General features: G+C 41.7%; 2 protein-coding genes across 2 annotated transcripts; one reads left to right on the forward strand and one right to left on the reverse strand.

The window, feature by feature from the left end:
* Positions 1-2,473: 2,473 nt before the first annotated feature.
* On the forward strand, positions 2,474-9,384 carry LOC308334074 (serotriflin-like; the record flags this gene model as incomplete). Its single annotated transcript, XM_080790662.1, has 8 exons — positions 2,474-2,551; positions 3,923-3,977; positions 4,093-4,184; positions 5,049-5,139; positions 6,798-6,940; positions 7,738-7,832; positions 8,466-8,548; positions 9,251-9,384. 8 exons carry the CDS (start codon positions 2,474-2,476, stop codon positions 9,382-9,384), a joined length of 771 nt encoding a protein of 256 aa, XP_080646788.1.
* A 3,513-nt stretch (positions 9,385-12,897) lies between these two features.
* On the reverse strand, positions 12,898-19,462 carry LOC308334075 (serotriflin-like; the record flags this gene model as incomplete). The annotated part of the gene is made up of 8 exons (XM_080790663.1): positions 12,898-13,025; positions 13,989-14,071; positions 14,671-14,765; positions 15,538-15,683; positions 17,057-17,147; positions 17,783-17,877; positions 18,003-18,012; positions 19,385-19,462. 8 exons carry the CDS (start codon positions 19,460-19,462, stop codon positions 12,898-12,900), a joined length of 726 nt encoding a protein of 241 aa, XP_080646789.1.
* Between the last annotated feature and the right edge of the window lie 308 nt (positions 19,463-19,770).

The following is a 19,770-nucleotide window of genomic DNA, read 5'->3' on the forward strand; positions in this document are numbered from 1 at the left end:
TACAAGCTGGGACCATCTTGTGGAGACTGTCCCGATGCCTGTGACGACAAACTGTGCAGTAAGTCACCAAAAATGGTAGAGTTTAAGACTGAAGAACAGTGTGCTTGAAATGTCAACTTTCTGGTGGATGCTACACAGTAAAGTCATACTGTATAGAAGGGCGCTAGCCTACAGTGTGCAAACTCATCTTTTTGCCTGTTGATGTTCTTTGAGTTCAGCACCTGCCTTTAAATGGCATGTGTGACCTGCGTTGATCATTGTTGAATGTTGATTGTTACATTACATGTAGGGCTGCCAACGTGCTGGCTTCAACTTTCCACCAGAGGGCAAAAAACCTAAAATGTTCTGAAGCCATAGTAGCAATTAATCTTGTAATATCAGGCTACATTTCACTTAAATGTCAGAGCTTAACTTAGCTTAACTGTAAATAATACATAATGTATAAATGTATTACACATAAAGTGTAATTGATATTTTGTCCTGATGTCCAGTCAAGCTGTGAGCCAAATTCGTCTAATAAGCTAATTTCAATACTAAACCATTATGGTTTTTATAAAAACATAACTGCTTCTTTCTGGGCTGTTTTCTCAAGTCTCCATATCTGTGCAAGACATCATATCCATATCTCCACAACTAGTGGGTCACTCTGCACGACCAATGTCTATTTGAAGCTAGGATTCCCTGCTGTCATGTGACATGAAAAAAATCCAATGACTTACGTTTTGGCAATTGGTGGGTCACGTAATCGTATCGCCATCAACTCGATGACCTCTCATTCTGTCATTGTCTGTCTCTCTCTCTCTCTCACTCAGCCAACCCATGTCCCTATAAGAATAAGTACGGCAGCTGTGGTCGTATGAAGGAGAAATATACCTGTCGCCACTCCTCCGTCGCAGTTTGGTGCCCGGCCTCCTGCAATTGCACCACTGAGATCATCTAAACGCATGCCGTCTCCAAACCAATCCTTGACATGAAAGAGTTGGTGTATAAGCCAGTGGTTCTGAATGTACTGCATATCCAATATAAATATCAGGCTACCTCTCTGTGCTTTTAGAAAATAAAGCAACCTTTATAGATTGCAATACTGACTTTTGCTTCCTTTGTGCCTGTTTTTGTAAAGGAAATTATGTTCATACTGCCATCTCAAATCAAATTTGTGGCCTATCGGATTGGTTTGATCAAGTCTGAAGAGCATACAAACAAAATACAAAACACGAATATTTCTTATCAGCTACAGCAGGGATACTCAAATAGATTTACCTGTGGGCCACATTACAAAAATGGCAAGGGGCCAGGGGCCAGTAGATAAAATTACGACATTAATGATACTTGATAACTTCTCTCTTTCAATTGCTTTATTTTCGCAAAATGTATCAAAGTACAATGTGCATGCACACAATATGTAAATAAATAAATGTGTTACATTTTCTTGCATAAACACAAAGAGCTGTTTCCATAACTGCACAAATTATTGCACATAACATGAGTAGCTGTTATAATAACATAACATGAGTAGCTCTTTGCCTGCCTGCCTGCCTGCCTGCCTGCCTGTCTGTCTGTCCATGAGTAGTTGTCTGTCTGTCAATGAGTAGCTATCTTACTGTCTGCCTGTCTATGAGTAGCTGTCTGTCTGCCTGCCTGTCCAATTGTCCATGAGTAGCTGTCTGTCTGCCTGTCTGAGTAGCTGTCTGCCTGCCTAATTGTCCATGAGTTTATAGGTATCAGTCAGGTATTACGACTCACCGAGTCTAGGACGGTTATTAATAAGGCAAGGTGGTGAAATGCCCAAAGTTCTTTATTATTCTATGTGGCATGCAAATAGTTGGAAACAATATATACATTTACATAAGTATTCAATATATGAATTACTATACTTACAAACATAAATGACACACGGAGCAACTAAGGGAAATAATCAAAAGCATACTAAAACTAACCTCTTGAGTTTTAGACACACTAAACTAACAACCGAAAATAAAGTGACAATAGTGCCCTACTATTGCCTACTCTACACTAATCTAACAAACTGTACAAAAAGCAGGCTTCCGTGGCCAGGTGCTCAGAACATAGAAGTGACACAATAAAGTCACAGCAACTCTTGCTATACGGGTGGTTGCATTATGATACTCCGTGCATTCTCTTGCTGCGCACGGAGGGCGCGCTGCCTCTGGCCTGCTCCACTCTGGAGTCTGGCTGTTTGGACAGCGGCCGGGAGTGAAGGCTTCAGGACGCCTTTATGCCGTCAGGTGGGCGCAGGTGTAGAAGCCGGTTGGAGGAGCGAGGTACGGAGCGGGCGACCAACAGCGGAGCGGCGGTAATGCTCCCCACCAATGGCTGCGCTGACGGATCTACATGCAGGGAGGGGTTAGGCAAAGGGACGCGCACTGTGCGCACCACGCAGGAATTGGCAAAGACATATATAGGCCTGCGGCCGTAACACAGGACTGTCTCACGCAGTATGCTGGATAGCACCATGTACACGCTTACCGTCCTGTTGGCCTGCGCTCTGCTCGCTGTAAGGGTGCCTGCCACCCCCGTGGCAGAGGACAAAGTAAGTAAGGACAACTAGTATATAGGTACATGGGTTAGTGTTCACAATAATCGTATCGAAGAGATATTAATTTATCGTGAGATTGTCCCTCCGTCGTCATACACTAGCTGGGATCAATGCTTCCCTGCATATCCGGTATCCGGTGTTAAACCATCAGTAAAACAGACCTGTAAAGACGACTACTACTACTACTACTACTACTACTACTACTACTAAAAGCAAAAACATAAAACATTAGAGTAATAGCAATTGTACACTTGGCTGTGCTGTTTTTTTCCCACTAGAAACCAAATCGCTTTGCCAAAAATAACAAATGAATAGGCTACAATAATAATAATAAATAGCCCAGAATATCAAGCACATTAAGGCCGACCAAAGTTCTGAACAAGGTCAAAACACAGATCAATGCAATATACAGCATCATTACAAAATAAACATCAATGGCAAGAAACATGAGCAAGACAATATAATAGAACAAAAAGTATAATAAGAAGACTTAAGAGCTCAAGTGCAATTAAAAGCAAGGGAGAACAGCTGGGTTTTAAGTAAGGATTTAAAATCCCCAATCGACTGGGCAGTGGTAGGAAAATAACTCAAATGGTTTATTTAAGTAAAAGTATTAATACTGCAATATAGAAATGCTGTTACAAGTGAAAGTCTGGAATTCAAAATGTATATGATTAAAAGTACAAAGGGTATCAAAGTGTACTTAAATACAAAAGTAGAAAATACTCATTATGCAGAATGTCCCGTTTCAAATGTGTAAAATGTCATTTTTGTTGTTCACAATGCTCACAATGAGAAACATCACGATGCATTGTGAGCTTGTAGAATAGATTGGCTTTTTTCAAATGGCCGAAATGTGTAGGTCTGAAGTGGTTAATGTATGTTTTCATTGTTTTATAATAATAATCACAATCTACAAAGTAACTAGTAACTAACTCAAATAATTGTAGTGGAGTAAAAGTACAATATTTGCCTCTGAGATGTAGTGGAGTAGAAGTAAATGTATTGAAAATGTACCTCAAAGTACAAAAAGTTGTAGCCTATACTTAAGTACAGTACTTGAGTTAATGTACTGAATTACTTTCCAATTACTTTCCAAACTAATTTGGACATAATTTACTGTATAGGAAAATCGTTTCGAAAATGAAAGTGGACGTGTGAATATATCTAGATGAAAAATGTGAAAATGCTTAAGAATGAAGCTGTCCTCAAATTGAAACTTTTATTAAATCGTATACACTATACCGAGACATTTATTCATGTTTCACAAAGATGATGGTGCTAGAGTTGAGTTGAATTGAGTTGTATATTGAGAACATTCAGACACATGTCAAAACTCTGTTTTGAATTCATGCACTCTCCAAGGGACGACACCTTGGCCATTCTCCATTCCCCTCTCCTCTGCCAACGCTGCAGGAGGGTGAGTACAGTGTGTACGATTATATAAAAATTTATTGTATTTGTAAAAAGTAGTTTATCCGAATTTCACCCAATCTTTTGTCCTTTTTGTCGGTCTATTCTGTGTTCATCTATAGATCTTATACTGTCAGACCAGAATGTCATTGTGAACAAACACAACACTCTGAGGAGAGCTGTGCAGCCTACCGCCAGCAACATGCTGAAGATGGTAAGACACTACATATCATCACTGTCTGGCAGAAACCAACTAGCTCCAGTTTTTCCCAACTTTTTTTTTACTTATTTGTTTTATAAATCAGTGCCATTGATCACCCTTTTAGTCAGTGTGTTTCTTTTTTTTTTAATTTTTATGTTGAACCAATTGAAAATATTCTGACTAAACCCCCTAACTCCATTGTATCCTTAACCCATTCTGACCTGAGATCAGATTCATACGAGGTTTCCACTGGACACACACTGGTCTGATTAACCCATTCTGACCTGAGATCAGATTCTAAAAATGTCAGTCGCTCTTCGATAAAAAAAAAATAGCAGACCTACAAGCTCGTAGCGCGCCACTCGGTGGCGCGCTATGAGCTTGTAGATCTGCTATTTTTCAATAGCTAAAGCACAACATGATGCCGACACCAAAACGGGTTCCCGTTCAGAATGGGTTAAAAGTCCGTCAAGCGACCTAATTTCCTCATTAATATAGCATTGTTTGGATAAAGTGATAATAATATAAGGACACATTCAAGTTTCTGACTATATGTATGAAAAAGCAGTAAATGTGATGTTCTAAAACCATTTTCATTATTATTGTTATTAGTATTATTCATTTCCTGTAAAGTTAAAATTTGGGTCATAGCCAAGTGGTTTCTCCCCGACTGCGGACAAATGCAGTATTCCAGTCAATTCAAAACTTTATTTCAGACTCTCCAGAAGGATCATAGAGTGCAAAAGACCTACAAGACACTTGAAGACATGAACACGTTTTCAAACCACTGAATACAGTGGTCATAGAGTGGTTATACTATACAGATAACATCCTGTGGACTCAGAGATCTAACATCATGTGCCCTCTCATTGTCAGAGTTGGAACACCGAAGCTGCAGCCAACGCTCAGAAATGGGCCAACAGCTGCTCCATGAACCACAGTCCTCCCAGCCATAGGACCATCAGCAGTAAGACCCACTTCGAAAGAGCCGGTGGTAAGCTGACCACCGGAGCTGAAATAACGTTGAGCAGTGGTGAGTAAAAACAGAAGGGCTGGGGCGGTGGTGGTGGTTTGCGCTTCACTGTGGCTCGTGACGTCATGTTGTAGTTCGGAGCCTCGGAGGTCACCTCACCACTGAAAATCCAGACTATGTATGAACCATAGACTGTAAAAAATATGGACAAAGCGTTCCGCGGGTCTAACATGAACGTAAAATGAAGCCTGTCTCTATGTGTCAGTCCTTGCCATGGAGGCAGCCATCTTTCTAGATCCGGGCCCAGGCCCAGCTGGCCCATTGGCTGGCCCAGACAACGAGGCGGGACTTCCCCCCTTCTTCTTCGTTGGTTTTTATTTTGACTCGAGTGGGTGGGGGATCCCGTTCATAGACTGTAACGGTAGCCACGCCCCTCAGAACATGCGCAACTTTATGGTCATTTCTTTTATACATGGGACCATCATTTTCCAAAAAGAATATTATGACATTAGAAATGAGACTTTAAACTAGTGACTGGAAGCAAAAAGTATTCATGACCATGTTTATTAAGGTAATACAGTCTAGGTGAAGTTGGGCTCAAATACATGGACTTCTATGGGGCTATGGGTTTTTCTGGGTCCAGTGATAGCGCCACAACAGGCCATTATATGAACTTTCATTTCCTTAGTGGCTTCACAAAATATCTGTCTGACTGCCCCCCTGGTATGAACCTTAAGAAAACAAGGTACAACACAAGTCCAAAAAGCAGTATCTATTTACAAGCTACAGATCTGCATCTGTAGCTTGTAAATCAATTCTACAGACTATAAATACACAAGTCCGACACATTTCCACATACCTACGTCAGATAAGCTGCCTTCCGTTTCTCGAGCGGGAGAGCAGATATTGACACCGCAGATTTATCAAACGGCATTTCATTTGTGATATGAGGGCACTGAAAACCTCCTCCTAATAACAAATCAGTTTATAAGCTTGTAGGTCTGTTGTTTTTGGCAAGCGGACACCGTGGTACAGCGGGGGATAAAGTTAGGACGAGTCGGCCACACTGCCACTATACTTCCAGTTCTCTCAGATAAGCTGGCCTGTGAACAGGCTATGACAGTTATCTCCATATTTGGGCATATCGAGAGACAGACACAAACATATAGCCTCTGCGGTGCATGATGGGCATGCAGGCACCTTCCCACTGTGCCATTCGTGATTATGGTCATAGTTCTAGACTAGGGGTGCCCACTCTTTTTTTGTACTTGAGAGCTACTTTCAAAATGAGCAGCTCAACAAGATTTATATACCCACCAAAAACAATATTATCCCATTCTGAAAAAGTGAAAATAGTAGGGCTTTGGTTGGAATAGCTGCGCTGACGTTACCTATAAGACAAACACACTTGGAAAGGGAAAGAGAGGGGAAATGTAATTGGAATAGGGTTTTTTTTGGTATATAACTTCCTAATGCTTCCGACGCTTATTTGTGAGCAACACGCTTGGAAATAAAGTATTGCATTGTGAGCTGACAGGCCCTTTGTCAATCAATCAATCATGTCACCTTAATTCAAGTGGCAGATGCCAAAATTGGTTATTTACCTTGTGTGGAATGGCACGTGTCTTCTCTCTCTCTCTCTCTCTCTCTAGCCAGTGTATGTGGTGAGAACCTGTACATGTCCAGTTCTAATAACACGTGGGACGACGCTATCCAGTCCTGGTATGATGAGGTGAAAGACTATCGCTACGGCGTGGGCGGCGTCAACGGAGCCCAAACCGGACACTATACACAGGTACACACAGGTACACACACTGGCACTACACACAGGTACACACACGGACACTACACACAGGTACACACACGGACACTACACACAGGTACACACACGGACACTACACACAGGTACACGCTCACACTACACACAGGTACACACGCTCACACTACACACAGGTACACACGCTCACACTACACACAGGTACACACGCTCACACTACACACAGGTCAAAAAAAGAAAAGCAAGGCAACGACATTAAAAAACAAGCAGTAATGCAATACAGTGAGGACATGAATAACAAAAAATAAAAGATCAATTAAAAGCAATGTTGTAGAAGTGAGTCTTGAGCTGTGCTTTAAAAATGTCTACAGAGGCTGCCTGACGAAGGTACAATGGGAGCTTGTTCCATGCCGTCGGCCCTTAGAAGCAAAAAGCTTTTTTTAGGCAAAGCGAGCAGGCCAGCAGTGGAAGACCTTAGGGGGCGGTTTGGGACATATTTAGGCAGGCAGTCATGTAGGTAGGAAGGTGCGAGACCATTGAGAGCTTTATACACAAGTAAAATAATTTTAAAATCAATCCTAAAAACAACCGGAAGCCAGTGCAGTGAAGCCAAAATAATGATCAGATGCAAAGTGACATAGCCCTGTTAACTGTATATACTTTCCCCATTGTCAACAGTTTTTATTGTATTGTGACACAGTTTAACTACTACTCTAGACTTAGTAAAACACAACCGGAGACGGAGTTGCACTGTATTTCAGACTACTTCTCTTCTTCATCTCAGAGGAACATGCTGTACTTTTACCCCACTACAGTTGGTGTGGTACCGCTCCAACCAGATCGGATGTTACAAGGCCTACTGTCCCCACGCTTTGTACCAATACTTCTATGTGTGCCACTACTGCCCCATGTAAGTACAAATACTTCTGTGTGTGCCACTATACTGTCCCCAGTAAGTACAAATACTTCTGTGTGTGCCACTATACTGTCCCCAGTAAGTACAAATACTTCTGTGTGCCACTATACTGTCCCCAGTAAGTACAAATACTTCTGTGTGCCACTATACTGCCCCCAGTAAGTACAAATACTTCTATGTGTGCCACTACTTTTGATTGATTGATTGATTGAATAGTTTATTGAACACAAATGTAAAAACAGCAACAGAGTACAATCAAACACTAGGGATAGCACCATACACTCTCAGAGTTATGGGGGTCCTTGACATGTAAAAGTTTAAGAACCAATCAATGCATCAGAGAAGTCAACGGTACTGTAGATCCTGTAGGTGTATTTTTCAGTCATCCTATAGATCCTATAGGATGACTGAAAAATGTATTATTCATTAATGTTTGTACATTCAACATAATTTTAACAAATACTGCAATTTAAAAAATATATATATATTCCTGCTTATAGCCTATAGTAATAATATCTGAAGATCATGTTTTAGGGTGGGAAAAAAATCACGGCACTCGATCTGTCTTTAATAAAACATGTTTGCGGTCTCAGACACTAATATTTAATGTTGTGTCCAACATTTCAGTGGTAACTACCAGTTCACCCACCCTTACAAGTCCGGAACACCTTGTGCTGACTGTCCCAATGCCTGTGACAACAAGCTGTGCAGTAAGTGACTGTATTTCATTCATTAAAATAAAAAACCATGAACATTTACATAGTGCCTAACCTCGAGTCACCAGACGTTCCACCTCAATTATTGTGCTCTGTTTTTTAATTGGAATCCTGAATTTAATTTCAAATGCATTTAGTTATGTTACTTATGTTAACTTTATGAACTTAAATACAACGATGCGGATGTAACACAACGCGTTGTGAGCTTGTAGATTAACTAACCAAGTGTAAAATTAGCCATTTCAACACCATCAAGGCACCGCCAAAATACATATTAGTACACTGAACAGTCTGTCTGTCTCTCTCTGCCAACCCATGTCCCTACACTGGCCAGTACTCTGTCTCTCTCATGCAGCATGCAACCCATGTCCTTACAGTGACCAGTTTGTCTGTCTCTCTCAGCCAACCCATGTCATTACACTGACCAGTCTGTTTCTCTCAGCCAACCCATGTCATTACACTGACCAGTCTGTCTCTCTCAGCCAACCCATGTCCTTACACTGACCAGTACTCTCTGTCTCTCTCTGCCAACCCATGTCCCTACAGTGACCAGTACTGTCTCTGTGTCTCTCTCATGCAGCCAACCCATGTCCCTACAGTGACCAGTACACTGTCTCTCTCTGTGTCTCTCTCATGCAGCCAACCCATGTCCCTACAGTGACCAGTACTCTGTCTCTCTGTGTCTCTCTCATGCAGCCAACCCATGTTGGTCAACACACGTTGACCAGTACAGCAACTGTCTTGACCTGAAGCAGCAGTTTGGCTGTAGCAACGCCCATGTCCAAGACAGGTGCCCCGCCTCCTGCAAATGCACCAATGAGATCGACTGAACGCCCGGCGGTGTTCGCCACACGTTCTGTTTATCTGGATGAACCAGCCGACGGCCGCAGGCGCATCATCACATGAAAACATGATCGAATCTGCATTCAAAGATATTCCTTTTGGGAAACCCCATGGCCTATCATGCTGTAAAATTATGCATAATACTCTGTGTATAGCCAATGGGAATATCACTCCGCTGTGCTTTTAGAAATTAAAGCCGCATTTATGAATTATGATACTGATTTGCTTGCTTTTCGTTTTCCTTCAGGGTTTTTTGGGCCTGTTAAAGTTCAGATCAGTGTTGCACCACAGTACTCAAAGCCCAGTAGGCTACTTGAAGTCAATACGCTTGGTCATAATATATTGAGAAGCATGTTGTTAAATAGTCTGTAGGCTATTTGGGGCATGTTTCTACAATTACCATAATTCTTTGGTGTACTCACCCCACCTTGTGGAGAGGAGAGGGCTAGCTGTCTTGAGACATGTAGTCCAGGAAGGAAGTGACCAGTGTCTGTGCCCTGTACTAAAAGATCTAAAAACACATATTACGCACATAAAAACCCCAGGAAAGTGTTTGTCTCCCAAACCACATTAAAATAAGATCTGGAAGTGGCCCTTTAATCCAGAGCAATTTACAGTAAGCAAGAACACTTTACCATACATGTTGACAGGTGAAGCTCTGGGAAAGAAGGGCAGACTGGGCTTTTGTAGAGCAGGGATACTCAAATAGATTTACCTGTGGGCCACATTACAAAAATGGCAAGGGGCCAGGGGCCAGTAGATAAAATTACGACATTAATGATACTTGATAACTTCTCTCTTTCAATTGCTTTATTTTCGCAAAATGTATCAAAGTACAATGTGCATGCACACAATATGTAAATAAATAAATGTGTTACATTTTCTTGCATAAACACAGAGAGCCGTTTCCATAACTGCACAAATTATTGCACATAACATGAGTAGCTGTTATAACATAATAACATAACATGAGTAGCTCTTTGCCTGCCTGCCTGCCTGTCTGTCTGTCCATGAGTAGTTATTTGTCTGTCTGTCAATGAGTAGCTGTCTTACTGTCTGCCTGTCTATGAGTAGCTGTCTGCCTGCCTGTATGAGTAGCTGTCTGCCTGCCTGTCCAATTGTCCATGAGTAGCTGTCTGTCTGCCTGTCTGAGTAGCTGTCTGCCTGCCTGCCTAATTGTCCATGAGTAGCTGTCTGTCTGCCTGTCTGATTAGCTGTCTGCCTGCCTGCCTAATTGTCCATGAGTAGCTGTCTGTCTGCCTGTCTATGAGTAGCTGTCTGCCTTCCTGCCTGTCCAATTGTCCATGAGTAGCTGTCTGTCTGTCTATGAGTAGCTGTCTGCCTGCCTGCCCAATTGTCTATGAGTAGCTGTCTGTCTGTCTATGAGTAGCTGTCTGCCTTCCTGCCTGTCCAATTGTCCATGAGTAGCTGTCTGTCTGTCTATGAGTAGCTGTCTGCCTTCCTGCCTGTCCAATTGTCCATGAGTAGCTGTCTGCCTGCCTGTCCAATTCTCCATGAGTAGCTGTCTGTCTGCCTGTCTATGAGTAGCTGTCTGACTTCCTGCCTGTCCAATTCTCCATGAGTAGCTGTCTGTCTGTCTGCCTGTCTATGAGTAGCTGTCTGCCTGCCTGCCAGCCAGCAAGTTGGTTAACAGAAAATAAATTGTTATGGCTGAGTAAAATAAAATACAATAAACACAATTTGCCTGAAAAAAGATTACCCAGCTATGACCTTTTTCATGAAAGAAAATGAGTAGTGATATGGCTGACTGAGTAAAATAAAACAATCTACCTGAAAATAGATAGCTATAAGTGAAGAGCAATTTCCGCAATTACCATTTCCGCAATTTCCATTTCCGCAATTTCCATTTCCGCAATTTCCATTTCCGCAATTTCCGCAATTTCCATTTCCAACTATTAATGGCAGCTGGGTTTCATCATTCAAATAAAATATAATTCTGTCCGTTTAGCTATAAAATTATGTCAGGGAATTAGGGATAGGCCTACACAGTATATGTCTTTCATTTGCATTGCATCTCCCCCCCCCCCCCCCCCCCCCCCAAGCTTTTATTTTCGTTCGAGTAATAGTACAACTCTAATAGTATTACTTATAATAATGTAATTAAAGAACTTCATTCAGATTTATTTATTTTTATTTCATTTTCCAGATTTTTTTTCTTCTTTTTTTTTTGATTTTCATTGGTGGGCCAGTCATAATGGTCCCGCGGGCCTGATGTGGCCCGCGGGCCTGAGGTTGAGTATCACTGAGCTACAGGTATGAACATTCCTAGGTGGTTTGAAATGTGATCTGATTCTGATATCTAAACATGTCTCAGTGTGGACACTGTAAACTGATTCATACTTTGATCTATAGCAGTGTAGCTCAAGTGTTGAGTAAAAGGCAATTAATCAATAAGGTATCAATAAGCTTTGGGCTTATCAAGCCTGTTATCGAGCATAGCGGCCCATGGGGTCTTGATTGTTTAAATAGACTTCATTAGGCCGCTATATGCTCAATAAAAAGTGTATTAATGCCTGTCAACCAGCGCTGCCCGGGTAAACAACATTATGCTTTTGAAGTGACGGTACACACACATTTCTTCAATATTTTCCAATAGTAAAAAGGTCAGTTGCTTTCAGTCTGTTAGAAAAGTACTGTATTTGAGTAGAAGTGATAGTACTGGGAAACCCAGTGTACTCTCTGCTGCCCCATCTGACGGAGTCAGGTTACAGCACACCTGCTCTCCTTGACCAATTCTCTGCACCCAGCTGTCCCATCCTACAATCAAGCACTGCCTCTACAAAAGCCCAGTCTGCCCTTCTTTCCCAGAGCTTCACCTGTCAACATGTATGGTAAAGTGTTCTTGCTTACTGTAAATTGCTCTGGATTAAAGGGCAACTTCCAGATCTTATTTTAATGTGGTTTGGGAGACAAACACTTTCCTGGGGTTTTTATGTGCGTAATATGTGTTTTTAGATATTTTAGTACAGGGCACAGACACTGGTCACTTCCTTCCTGGACTACATGTCTCAAGACAGCTAGCCCTCTCCTCTCCACAAGGTGGGGTGAGTACACCAAAGAATTATGGTAATTGTAGAAACATGCCCCAAATAGCCTACAGACTATTTAACAACATGCTTCTCAATATATTATGACCAAGCGTATTGACTTCAAGTAGCCTACTGGGCTTTGAGTACTGTGGTGCAACACTGATCTGAACTTTAACAGGCCGAAAAAACCCTGAAGGAAAACGAAAAGCAAGCAAATCAGTATCATAATTCATAAATGCTGCTTTAATTTCTAAAAGCACAGCGGAGTGATATTCCCATTGGCTGTAGACAGAGTATTATGCATAATTATACAGCATGATAGGCCATGGGGTTTCCCAAAAGGAATATCTTTGAATGCAGATTCGATCATGTTTTCATGTGATGATGCGCCTGCGGCCGTCGGCTGGTTCATCCAGATAAACGGGACGTGTGGCAAACACTGCCGGGCGTTCAGATGATCTCATTGGTGCATTTGCAGGAGGCGGGGCACCTGTCTTGGACATGGGCGTTGCTACAGCCATACTGCTGCTTCAGGTCAAGACAGTTGCTGTACTGGTCAACGTATGGACATGGGTTGGCTGCATGAGAGAGACACAGAGAGAGACAGAGTACTGGTCACTGTAGGGACATGGGTTGGCTGCATGAGAGAGACACACAGAGAGACAGAGTACTGGTCACTGTAGGGACATGGGTTGGCTGCATGAGAGAGACACAGAGAGACAGTACTGGTCACTGTAGGGACATGGGTTGGCTGCATGAGAGAGACACAGAGAGACAGAGTACTGGTCACTGTAGGGACATGGGTTGGCTGCATGAGAGAGAGACAGAGTACTGGTCACTGTAGGGACATGGGTTGGCTGCATGAGAGACAGACAGACTGTTCAGTCTAGGGAGGGACATGGGTTGGCAGAGAGAGACAGACTGGTCAGTGTAGGGACATGGGTTGGCTGAGAGAGACAGACAGAGTACTGGTCAGTGTAGGGACATGGGTTGGCTGAGAGAGACAGACTGGTCAGTGTAATGACATGGGTTGGCTGAGAGAGACATACTGGTCAGTGTAATGACATGGGTTGGCTGAGAGAGACAGACTGGTCAGTGTAATGACATGGGTTGGCGGAGAGAGACAGACAAACTGGTCACTGTAAGGACATGGGTTGCATGCTGCATGAGAGAGACAGAGTACTGGCCAGTGTAGGGACATGGGTTGGCAGAGAGAGACAGACAGACCGTTCAGCGTACTAATATGTATTTTGGCGGTGCCTTGATGGTGTTGAAATGGCTAATTTTACACTTGGTTAGTTAATCTACAAGCTCACAACGCGTTGTGTTACATCCGCATCGTTGTATTTAAGTTCATAAAGTTAACATAAGTATAAATAAATGCATTTGAAATTAAAATGTAATGCATTTGAAATTAAATTCAGGATTCCAATTAAAAAACAGAGCACAATAATTGAGGTGGAACGTCTGGTGACTCGAGGTTAGGCACTATGTAAATGTTCATGGTTTTTTATTTTAATGAATGAAATACAGTCACTTACTGCACAGCTTGTTGTCACAGGCATTGGGACAGTCAGCACAAGGTGTTCCGGACTTGTAAGGGTGGGTGTACTGGTAGTTACCACTGAAATGTTGGACACAACATTAAATATTAGTGTCTGAGACCGCAAACATGTTTTATTAAAGACAGATCGAGTGCCGTGATTTTTTTCCCACCCTAAAACATGATCTTCAGATATTATTACTATAGGCTATAAGCAGGAATATATATATATATATTTTTTAAATTGCAGTATTTGTTAAAATTATGTTTAATGTACAAACATTAATGAATAATACATTTTTCAGTCATCCTATAGGATCTATAGGATGACTGAAAAATACACCTACAGGATCTACAGTACCGTTGACTTCTCTGATGCATTGATTGGTTCTTAAACTTTTACATGTCAAGGACCCCCATAACTCTGAGAGTGTATGGTGCTATCCCTAGTGTTTGATTGTACTCTGTTGCTGTTTTTACATTTGTGTTCAATAAACTATTCAATCAATCAATCAATCAATCAATCAAAAGTAGTGGCACACATATTTGTACTTACTGGGGGCAGTATAGTGGCACACAGAAGTATTTGTACTTACTGGGGACAGTATAGTGGCACACACAGAAGTATTTGTACTTACTGGGGACAGTATAGTGGCACACACAGAAGTATTTGTACTTACGGGGGGCAGTAGTGGCACACATAGAAGTATTGGTACATAGCGTGGGGACAGTGGGCCTTGTAACATCCGATCTGGTTGGAGCGGTACCAAACCAACTGTAGTGGGGTAAAAGTACAGCATGTTCCTCTGAGATGAAGAAGAGAAGTAGTCTGAAATACAGTGCAACTCCGTCTCCGGTTGTGTTTTACTAAGTCTAGAGTAGTAGTTAAACTGTGTCACAATACAATAAAAACTGTTGACAATGGGGAAAGTATATACAGTTAACAGGGCTATGTCACTTTGCATCTGATCATTATTTTGGCTTCACTGCACTGGCTTCCGGTTGTTTTTAGGATTGATTTTAAAATTATTTTACTTGTGTATAAAGCTCTCAATGGTCTCGCACCTTCCTACCTACATGACTGCCTGCCTAAATATGTCCCAAACCGCCCCCTAAGGTCTTCCACTGCTGGCCTGCTCGCTTTGCCTAAAAAAAGCTTTTTGCTTCTAAGGGCCGACGGCATGGAACAAGCTCCCATTGTACCTTCGTCAGGCAGCCTCTGTAGACATTTTTAAAGCACAGCTCAAGACTCACTTCTACAACATTGCTTTTAATTGATCTTTTATTTTTTGTTATTCATGTCCTCACTGTATTGCATTACTGCTTGTTTTTTAATGTCGTTGCCTTGCTTTTCTTTTTTTTACCTGTGTGTAGTGTGAGCGTGTGTACCTGTGTGTAGTGTGAGTGTGTGTACCTGTGTGTAGTGTGAGCGTGTGTACCTGTGTGTAGTGTGAGCGTGTACCCGTGTGTAGTGTCCGTGTGTGTACCTGTGTGTAGTGTATGTGTGTGTACCTGTGTGTAGTGCCAGTGTGTGTACGTGTGTGTACCTGTGTGTATTGTCCAATGAGTCGGGCTCCGTTGACGCCGCCCACGCCGTAACGATAGTTTTCCACCTCATCATACCAGGGCTGGATAGCTTCGTCCCACGTGTTATTAGAACTGGACATGTACAGGTTCTCACCACATCCACTGGCTAGAGAGAGAGAGAGAGAGAGAGAGAGAGAGAGAGAGAGAGAAGACACGTGCCATTCCACACAAGGTAAATAACTAATTTTGGCATCTGCCACTTGAATTAAGGTGACATGATTGATTGATTGACAAAGGGCCGGTCAGCTCACAATGCAATACTTTATTTCCAAGCGTGTTGCTCACAAATAAGCGTCAGAAGCATTACGAAGTTATATACCAAAAAAAACCCTATTCCAATTACATTTCCCCTCTCTTTCCCTTTCCAAGTGTGTTTGTCTTATAGGTAACGTCAGCGCAGCTATTCCAACCAAAGCCCTACTATTTTCACTTTTTCAGAATGGGATAATATTGTTTTTGGTGGGTATATAAATCTTGTTGAGCTGCTCATTTTGAAAGTAGCTCTCAAGTACAAAAAAAGAGTGGGCACCCCTAGTCTAGAACTATGACCATAATCACGAATGGCACAGTGGGAAGGTGCCTGCATGCCCATCATGCACCGCAGAGGCTATATGTTTGTGTCTGTCTCTCGATATGCCCAAATATGGAGATAACTGTCATAGCCTGTTCACAGGCCAGCTTATCTGAGAGAACTGGAAGTATAGTGGCAGTGTGGCCGACTCGTCCTAACTTTATGCCCCGCTGTACCACGGTGTCCGCTTGCCAAAAACAACAGACCTACAAGCTTATAAACTGATTTGTTATTAGGAGGAGGTTTTCAGTGCCCTCATATCACAAATGAAATAGCGTTTGATAAATCTGCGGTGTCAATATCTGCTCTCCCGCTCGAGAAACGGAAGGCAGCTTATCTGACGTAGGTATGTGGAAATGTGTCAGACTTGTGTATGTATAGTCTGTAGAATTGATTTACAAGCTACAGATGCAGATCTGTAGCTTGTAAATAGATACTGCTTTTTGGACTTGTGTTGTACCTTGTTTTCTTAAGGTTCATACATAGTCTGGATTTTCAGTGGTGAGGTGACCTCCGAGGCTCCGAACTACAACATGACGTCACGAGCCACGGTGAAGCGCAAACCACCACCACCGCCCCAGCCCTTCTGTTTTTACTCACCACTGCTCAACGTTATTTCAGCTCCGGTGGTCAGCTTACCACCGGAGCTGTGGTCACCTCACCACCGAAAATCCAGAATATGAATGAGCCTTTACTGTATGTCTCCGACTTGCCTATTATGTTACAGCATGGCTACTCAAAGCATGTGTCAGAAAAACGCTATGCTTCGATATGCTCCAAAAAAAAACTTGTGTGTGTATGTGTGTGTGTATGTGACCTAAGTGTGTGTCTTTGTAATGTGCACGTAATTTTGTCAAAGATCTCATAAAATGTGTGAGGTGAGCATGCTCTTTCGAAGTGGGTCTTACTGCTGATGGTCCTATGGCCGTGAGGACTGTGGTTCATGGAGCAGCCGTTGGCCCATTTCTGAGCGTTGGCTGCAGCTTCGGTGTTCCAACTCTGACAATGAGAGGGCACATGATGTTAGATCTCTGAGTCCTGAGTCCACAGGATGTTATCTGTATAGCATGTTGCCCACTGTATAACCACTCTATGACCACTGTATTCAGTGGTTTGAAAACATGTTCATGTCTTCAAGTGTCTTGTAGGTCTTTTGCACTCTATGATCCTTCTGGAGAGTCTGAAATAAAGTTTTGAATTGACTGGAATACTGCATTTGTCCGCAGTCGGGGAGAAACCACTTGGCTATGACCCAAATTTTAACTTTACAGGAAATGAATAATACTAATAACAATAATAATGAAAATGGTTTTAGAACATCACATTTACTGCTTTTTCATACATATAGTCAGAAACTTGAATGTGTCCTTATATTATTATCACTTTATCCAACTAATGCTATATTAATGAGGAAATTAGGTCGCTTGACGGACTTTTAAGGATACAATGGAGTTAGGGGGTTTAGTCAGAATATTTTCAATTGGTTCAACATAAAATTTAAAAAAAAAAGAAACACACTGACTAAAAGGGTGATCAATGGCACTGATTTATAAAACAAATAAGTAAAAAGAAAAGTTGGGAAAAACTGGAGCTAGTTGGTTTCTGCCAGACAGTGATGATATGTAGTGTCTTACCATCTTCAGCATGTTGCTGGCGGTAGGCTGCACAGCTCTCCTCAGAGTGTTGTGTTTGTTCACAATGTCATTCTGGTCTGACCTTGAGGTCAGATCTATATTAAGATTAAGATCTATAGATGAACACAGAATAGACCGACAAAAAGATTGGGTGAAATTCGGATAAACTACTTTTTACAAATACAATTAATTTTTATATAATCGTACACACTGTACTCACCCTCCTGCAGCTGCAGCGTTGACAGATGAGATAGAGGAGAATGGTTAATGAATACATTGGAGAGTGCATGAATTCAAAACAGAGTTTTGACATATGTCTGAATGTTCTCAATATACAACTCAATTCAACTCAACTCTATAGCACCATCATCTTTGTGAAACATGAATAAATGTCTCGGTATAGTGTATATACGATTTAATAAAAGTTTCAATTTGAGGACAGCTTCATTCTTAAGCACTTTCACATTTTTCATCTATATATTCACACGTCCACTTTCATTTTCGAAAAGATTTTCCTATACAGTAAATTGTCCAAATTAGTTTGGAAAGTAATTCAGTACATTAACTCAAGTACTGTACTTAAGTATAGGCTACAACTTTTTGTACTTTGAGGTACATTTTCAATACATTTACTTCTACTCCACTACATCTCAGAGGCAAATATTGTACTTTTACTCCACTACAATTATTTGAGTTAGTTACTATAGTTACTTTGTAGATTGTGATTATTATTATGAAACAATGAAAACATACATTAACCACTTCAGACCTACACATTTCGGCCATTTGAAAAAAGCCAATCTATTCTACAAGCTCACAATGCATTGTGAACAACAAAAATGACATTTTACACATTTGAAACGGGACATTCTGCATAATGAGTATTTTCTACTTTTGTATTTAAGTACACTTTGATACCCTTTGTACTTTTAATCATATACATTTTGAATTCCAGACTTTCACTTGTAACAGCATTGTATTTCTATATTGCAGTATTAATACTTTTACTTAAGTAAACCATTTGAGTTATTTTCCTACCACTGCCCAATCGATTGGGGTTTTTAAATCCTTACTTAAAACCCAGCTGTTCTCCCTTGCTTTTAATTGCACTTGAGCTCTTAAGTCTTCTTACTTTTTGTTCTATTATATTGTCTTGCTCATGTTTCTTGCCATTGATGTTTATTTTGTAATGATGCTGTATATTGCATTGATCTGTGTTTTGACCTTGTTCAGAACTTTGGTCGGCCTTAATGTGCTTGATATTCTGGGCTATTTATTATTATTATTGTATTAATTTGTTTATTTTTGGCAAAGCGATTTGGTTTCTAGTGGGAAAAAAACAGCACAGCCAAGTGTACAATTGCTATTACTCTAATGTTTTATGTTTTTGCTTTTAGTAGTAGGCCTAGTAGTAGTAGTAGTAGGCTAGTCGTCTTTACAGGTCTGTTTTACTGATGGTTTAACACTACCGGATATGCAGGGAAGCATTGATCCCAGCTAGTGTATGACGACGGAGGGACAATCTCACGATAAATTAATATCTCTTCGATACGATTATTGTACTAGTGTACTAGTACCCATGTACTAGTTGTCCTTACTTACTTTGTCCTCTGCCACGGGGGTGGCAGGCACCCTTACAGCGAGCAGAGCGCAGGCCAACAGGACGGTAAGCGTGTACATGGTGCTATCCAGCATACTGCGTGAGTCCTGTGTTACGGCCGCAGGCCTATATATGTCTTTGCCTGCATGGTGCGCACAGTGTAGCCTGATTAATAAACCAGACCGAATCAGCCGTTGGCAAACCAGGCTACGCACAGTGCGCGTCCCTTTGCCTAACCCCTCCCTGCATGTAGATCCGTCAGCGCAGCCATTGGTGGGGAGCATTACCGCCGCTCCGCTGTTGGTCGCCCGCTCCGTACCTCGCTCCTCCAACCGGCTTCTACACCTGCGCCCACCTGACGGCATAAAGGCGTCCTGAAGCCTTCACT

This window comes from Protomyctophum bolini (genome assembly GCF_963924005.1).
Source record: "Protomyctophum bolini genome assembly, chromosome: 19".
In the NCBI taxonomy this organism is placed as follows: Eukaryota; Metazoa; Chordata; class Actinopteri; order Myctophiformes; family Myctophidae; genus Protomyctophum; species Protomyctophum bolini.